Source organism: Bos indicus x Bos taurus, chromosome 13 (genome assembly GCF_003369695.1).
Source record: "Bos indicus x Bos taurus breed Angus x Brahman F1 hybrid chromosome 13, Bos_hybrid_MaternalHap_v2.0, whole genome shotgun sequence".
Lineage (NCBI taxonomy): Eukaryota > Metazoa > Chordata > Mammalia > Artiodactyla > Bovidae > Bos > Bos indicus x Bos taurus.
Genome location: NC_040088.1, coordinates 41262736 through 41269477, shown reverse-complemented (window position 1 = coordinate 41269477; position 6742 = coordinate 41262736). Strand labels below are relative to the sequence as shown.

At 50.2% G+C, this 6742-nt stretch overlaps 1 protein-coding gene across 1 annotated transcript; it reads right to left on the bottom strand.

Annotated features, from left to right (window-relative positions):
* Positions 1-3132: 3132 nt before the first annotated feature.
* CST11 (cystatin 11) lies at positions 3133-5780 on the bottom strand. Its single transcript, XM_027558215.1, has 3 exons — positions 5553-5780; positions 4797-4901; positions 3133-3216 (listed from the first exon to the last, which is right to left on the bottom strand). The coding sequence occupies exons 1-3, from the start codon at positions 5778-5780 to the stop codon at positions 3133-3135; spliced, it is 417 nt and encodes a 138-aa protein (XP_027414016.1).
* Between the last annotated feature and the right edge of the window lie 962 nt (positions 5781-6742).

Sequence of the window (6742 nt, the reverse complement as noted above, 5' to 3'; positions counted from 1 at the left end):
GTTCTTTTTTTCCCCACAAATTAAAGATTTGTGGCAACCTTGTGTTGAGCAATCTATTGGCACCATTTACCATTTTTTCAACAGCATTTGCTTACTTCAGATCTCTGTGTCACATTTTGGTAATTCTCATAGTAGTTCAAACTTTTTCATTATTGTTATAGTTGATATGGTGATCTGTGATCAGTGATCTTTGATGTTACAATTGAAATTTTTTTGAGGCTCCATGAACCATGCTCATAAAAGACAGTGAACTTAATAGATAAATTCTGTATGTGTTCTGACTGTTCCATGGATCAGGCTGTTCCCTCATGTTTTTCCCTCTCCTTGGGCTTCCTTATTCCCTGAGATACAATATTGATATTAAGCCAATTAATAACCCTATTATGTCAAAGGAAGATTCACATGTCTTTCAATTTAAATCAAAAGCTAGAAATGATTAAGCTTAGTGAGGTGGGTGGTGGTGGTTCTCGCTAAGTCGTGTCCAACTCTTGTGACTCCATGGACTGTAGCCCACCATGTCCCTCTGTCCATGAAATTTCCCAGGCAATCTGGGGTGGGTTGCCATTTCTTTCTCCAAGTAAAAGCTTCTTTTGTAATAGCCCCAAACTTGAACAACTAACACACCTGCAACAAGTAAGTAGTTAACTCCGGTACTGAGTGCACCATGGAATGCCACTCAGGAGTTAAAAGGCGCTTACTGCTGATGCATGAAATGACTTGGATGGATCCCAAGGGCAATGTTGCTGCTGCTGCTGCTGCTAAGTCGCTTCAGTTGTGTCCGACTCTGTGTGACCCCATAGACGGCAGCCCACCAGGCTCCCCTGTCCCTGGGATTCTCCAGGGAAGAACACTGGAGTGGGTTGCCATTTCCTTCTCCAATGCATGAACGTGAAAAGTGAAAGTGAAGTCGCTCAGTCGTGTCCAACTCCTAGGGACCCCATGGACTGCAGCCTTCCAGGCTCCTCCATCCATGGGGTTTTCCAGGCAAGAGTACTGGAGTGGGGTGCCATTGCCTTCTCCAGGGCAATGTTACCAGTCCCCAAAGAGGCCTGTATGATTCTATTTACACAATATGTGTTAATTGGTGCAGTAATAGAGATGGAGAAGAAGTTAGTGATTTCTGGAAGTATGAGAGGGTGAAGAAAGGGTGCGACTGCTGTGGAGTTCGGGCAGAAGGTCTTCGTGGAGGTGGCCACACAAAGCTACATGTGTGATGAAAGGACACACACTGTATGGTGTCAATTTCCTGCCTGTGATATTTTTCTATAAAAGATGTAACCATGGTGGGGGGGAGGAAACTAAATGAAGGGTAAAGGGATCATTCTGTATTCTTCGTAACTTCCTCTGAATCTACAGTGATTTCAAAATAAATTTCAAAAACCCACTGGGCTGGGAAGTCCAAGGTCAATGAGCACACATGTCCTGCCTTTCCTTTATTCTCCAACCCACCCCCCACCCCAGCCCCCAGCTCCAGGCAAAGCAGTCAAAATGCCAGAAGAGAGTTGACAGCCGATTAATGTTAGATTACGCTGCTACTGCCGGTGTTCTTACAAGCGGCTAATGTTTGTTTGAATATTGGCTTTGTGTTAGGCATTGTGTTGAGCGACTTAAACGCATTTATCATCATTAATCTTTACAACGATTTGAGAAGTAGGTACTGTCATTCTTGTCATTCTCCTTAGGGATAAGGAGACTGCAGGTTAGCATCTTCTCAGACGGTTGGTAGAGGGGACTCTCACCTGGGCCCCACCTGAAATGGAGTCCTGAGGACTCCAGAACTTTCGTTGGGAGAGTAGAAGTTGAAAAAAAAAATTGTTCTTCGCTAGCTGTTGGGGGCGCGGCGGCTGCTGCCAGCTCACAGATCACCCATGCCCTGTCCCCTCAGTGTCTGCCGTGTCTCTCACTTCTCATCCTTCTGCGCACACCGGCTCCAAATGCCAACACCTGTTCCCATCACCTCTGGCTGCTTGCTCTGCCCTTGAGCCACCATGAGCTAGAGGTTCCAGGGAATTAATGCCTGGCAGCCTGCAACAGGAGATAAACGCCCCAGCCACCTCTCTCTCTGCCAGCTGATGGCTGCTGTGTGGGCCTGTGAGTCTCCCACATAGTCTCTAGAATCCCCCGGAGACATTAAACCCCAAGGTTTTTGCTCCAACTCTTGGGGAGGCTCATCCTTTCCCTACCTTGTGTGAACCAGGGCGGATGTGACTCAGTGAACCACAGGTGCCATCTTGAGACCACACGGGGGAAGTCGAGTGGGAAGCTGAGCCTGGTGACATTACTTGACATCCTGAATCAAGCTGGTGGGTGGGGGTGCTTATTTCTCACTGGTAATGTGACATCCGTGAAAGGGCACCTCCTTTAATGCAGCATTCCTGGTTTCTCTCTGCCCTCAAACACTGCCTTCCCGGAGGAATTCATCTGATGGGTTTGTTGGGAAGAATAAATGGGGCATGATGGCCCATATCCTCCTCCTCCCACAGGAAGGAAAACAAGAAACCAAACATCATTGTGGTTGGTTTGCCAATTGTGGGAGAGAAATCCTTCCAAAAAGAGACCTGCTCTGGTCCAATGCTGCTGTTGCTGGGGTATGAGTCTAATTCTGAAGTCTGGTATCAGAAAGTGCTCATGCCTGCAAAAATAAGGCATGTGCCCTCCTCTTTTCAATTACTTGCATTGTTTGTCCTTGTTTCCTCCTTCACACTTTAGACAAGACTGGGCATCTCAGAGATGTCATCACAGGCATTCTTGCCAGTATCTTTTAGCTGTTCAGTTAAGTAATTAGAGCATCTTCCTTTGTTCTCCTTCCCCCTTTTCTCAACTTAGTTTAAAATCTAAACAATCCTACTTGATATAAAGATGAGGTTGAAGTTCTGCTATCCTGAAGGTGTATAGGCTATAAGGACAAGAATTATACATGTCATCTCCCTTAGACCCCCAAACTGCCCTAGCCCAGAAGAACTTCAGATCATTTTATTATAAGTTAAAGAATCTTGGGGGAAAAGAATGGAATCATCAACATTCAGAGCATGAAGAGCACAGGTTGACCAACATTTATTTTCTTCACTGAGAGTTCCTGTTGGGTGCAGGGTATCTTGATGCACAGTATCTGTGGGCTGCACTCCGAGACACCTAGACATTTGTGCAGTTTTGGGCCAGAACTTTATACTTTTCAAACCAGGGAATAACAAATACTGAGAAGTAGCAATCGATTTTCTAAAATAAACACAAAACAAAATGTAGAAAAGATCAACACACAAGGTAAACATTTTAAAGGGGAAAGAAGAAGGCGTTAGACATGTGGATGGGGAAATGACAGCCCCCACCCCCAATCCACCTCCAGGCAACTTGTGGGTCTGTCTTTATTTTGATTTTAAGGATTTGATAGTGTCCCTGCTGGAACCACCCCCACAGAACCGCCTTCTGCTCGTGGTTGGAATTGGAGACTAGAGATAAAGTGTCTCCCCACTCACATCACTGTGGGAACGACTGACTTTTTCTTCCTCTTCTTTTCTACTCATGCACTGTTCATGTCACACCTTACCCTCACTTGGTTCCCTCCCTCTCCCTCCACCTGCTCTCCTACCTCACCCCTTCACGCTTCCCTTCACCTTCCTCCCATGCGACCCATCCCCTTTCCTTCCCTCCTTCCTTCCTTCATCTGCCCATCCACCTGTCATCACACCTTCGCCTTCCCCTTCCTGGTTCTCTCCTAAGATCCCATTTCTTTTCCAACAATGAAAGCTCAATCAACAGATTTTGTACATTATTATCATTTCATACTGTGATTTTGCTTTCCTGCTCTTTCTTGGAAATCCCAGGGCGAGGACATGGTGGGGTGGGAGGCTTAAACATTGACATTTCTCCTAAGATAGAATTCAGAATACTGACTCCACAATTCAATCTCCCACAATGACAAGACTAAGTTTACTGTAATCATCAATTACTCTTTTCGTAGACTTCATGATCTTCTCCACCAACACGTCTAACTTGCTAGATTTTGAAGACTTTTCCATGGAAGGGGGAGCCTGTGGATGGACACGTTTATGTCCAGAACACGCAGGCCACTAGAATTGGGTGACCAAAAATCTAGGAACCAAACCAGGACACATTGTAAGCAAATGGGGATGGTATTAACAATGACACTAGGAAGTTGGACACCAAACAGGACTGTCCTAGGCAAGATCACTATGTGATCACCCTCATGTAGTCCCTTTGGGTAAAGAGCTGTGGTTTGCAGGGCCTGTAGGACTTGAGGTCTTCAAGGCCTCTGAGCACATGGGCCCTTCTGACGAGTGTGTGTGTGTGTGTGTGTGTGTGTGTGATGGTCCACCTCCTGAGTGATGATGGCCCAGCTGACCTTCCCAGTATGAGAATGCTGGGTCGGGATGAAGCCATTTTTGGGGAGGCGGCTCCTCACCAGGTCACGTGCCTGCAGGCTTCTCCCTTCCCTGACCCACTCCACCCCTGGTTGAACTATTCCTGACTCATTTTCCTATTACTTCCTCCTGTTTGCCTCAACACTGCTGGTGAAAGGAGCAGAGCATACAGCCCTGTGATTGTGTGTTCACAACAGGCTGACGTTCAGATATTCAGTGGGTGCACCAGCAAAGTCCCCCAGCTGCTAAAATATTATTATAACCAGCTATTTGCCTGGGGTCAGAGGGCTCTGCCCGACCCTGCAGTTCAGCCACTTCTGCTCCTCCATCTGGGCCCCCTGCCTCCCCATCGTTCTTCCAAAATCTGAGGAGCAGAGCCCCGGGAAGTGAGCCCTTTCTTGTTGACATGCCCAGTACCTTGTAGAGCTTCCCTTCCTGGAAGGAGCAGTTGGTCAGCTCCGACTTGAGGCAGGTAGTCCGCCGCATCTCCAGGTTGACCTGATACTCCAGGTGGTCAGTCAGCTGTGGGAGGCAAGGACAAGGGATAAAGGACCCCTCTCCCATCTCTGTCACTTCCAGGGGTGGGAGCTCCTCATGGGCCACCCCAGGTTGAAGGCCCTCCTTGGACAGACCCACGGGTTCCCCTCTCCCCTTCCTGGTTGCCTCCCCTGGCCCCTCTGCCATTTGAGCAGAATTCCCCAGAAGCCACTCCATGGGCAAAGTCACCCTTGGTGATCCATGTGTTGCTGATGTCAAGGGCAGAGAGCAGCAGGCTAGACTCTGAGGGCCAGCCCGTCTCAGCTGTGGGTACTGGGTGCCGCTGCCATCGTGGAGACAGCCCCTGACGTGCACACATGGTCTCCCGGTGCCCAAGAGTCCCCTTCCCGCAGTTCAGGCCCTTGAACCAGGATGTGCGGCCCTGGTCTTGGGTATCATTTAAGCGACTCCACTTCATCCACTCCACGAGATTGCCTGGAAAATCCCATGGATGGAGGAGCCTGGTAGGCTGCAGTCCATGGGGTCGCTGAGAGTCGAACACGACCGAGCAACTTCACTTTCACTTTCACTTGAAACACCCACTTTGGACTAAACGAGACTGAGTTCACTTGCATGGCTGCCCTGAACCCACAGATCCCCAGAGAGGGGCATGAGGGGAGGGTGGGGGGCACTGACCCTCTTCACAGCCTTCAGGACACGCACGATCCTGAAGTTGTACGGGTCCTTGTTCTTCTTGTTGAAGTCCGTGGTCAAAAAGTCCGTGGTGGTCACCACCACGGGGTCTGACACAGGCACCTCGTAGACAAGAATGAAGGTCTTCCGCTTTGATTGATAGCTGAGGGCCACCAGAGCCCCCACAATAGCCAGCAGCAGCCGGGGCCCCTGCCAGGGTCTGGCCATCATGGCTCGCCCTGCCTGGGGCCGTTCTGCCCAGTGGATTCAAGGCAGCTGGGCGCCACCCACACCCACAGCTGTTCTCCTCCTCTTGATCTCGCAGGTGAGAGCCCTCTGGGAGAGCTGGGCAAACTTGCGTCCTCCTCCCAGGCCTGCTCGTCTTAAATACACATACCCACCAAACCCCCTCTCTCTCTGGGGGCTGCTCTCTGGGCAGGCTAGATCCCTCCTGCTAGCCTAGTGTCTCTGAGTGGGAGCCAGCCTGGGGTTTCCATCCACTGAGTTCAGTCAAGCCAGGCCGTGGGAGGCCTGGAGGGGCAGGAAGCGACAGGGACACGGGGGCGCTGGGTCCCAGGGCAGTGGAGCGAGGTGGAGTCCCGAACACCATGTTCTCTCTATGTGATCATCCTCAGACTTTCTCCCGGTTGGTCCCCTCTCCACTTCCCGGGCTGGCCAGGATGCAAGTTTGCCCACGAGCCCAAACCTTGGCATCTTCCTCCTGCTATTTCTTAGCTATGAGAGGTGTCTGGGACTCCCTGGAAAAGCTAAGGTTCCCCAGAAAATGGAGGGTGTGCCTCGTAAGGAAACTTGCGGGTGTGGCCTCGACACAGCTCTGTGTTCACGTCCTGCTGTCCCTGTGGATGGATTAGTGGTGTTTCCTGTCCCTGTGACCCTCTGTGGCACTCATACAGTACACACATAGCCTCCATCCAGTACCACCATCTGGGCAGGGTCTTCAGATGCCCAAAGCTTAGAAGGTGTTTGGAGATGTGGTTCTCCAACCCAGAGGCCTGCTGCGGGAGGGAGAGATGTCTTCCTTCTCCTGTGACTCTCAGTCTGCCCTGCCTCCTGTCTCATCACACATCCTAGACTTTCCTGGTCTGGAGGAAGAGAGTAAGGGGAGAGACCAAGAAGCCCCCGCTGCAGGGCTCCAGCCCCAGCAGGTCCCTTCAGGCTCTCCCCCAGTCTCC

Bases quoted from the DNA above. Each gene is read 5' to 3' on its own strand.
- CST11 (XM_027558215.1), bottom strand. From the start codon at position 5,780: ATGATGGCCAGACCCTGGCAGGGGCCCCGGCTGCTGCTGGCTATTGTG. The intron at 4,902-5,552 runs GTCAGTGCCCCC...TGCCTCCCACAG, and splicing joins TCCTGAAGGCTGTGAAGAGG to CTGACTGACCACCTGGAGTA. The intron at 3,217-4,796 runs GTACTGGGCATG...TGTTTATTTTAG, and splicing joins AGGAAGGGAAGCTCTACAAG to AAAATCGATTGCTACTTCTC.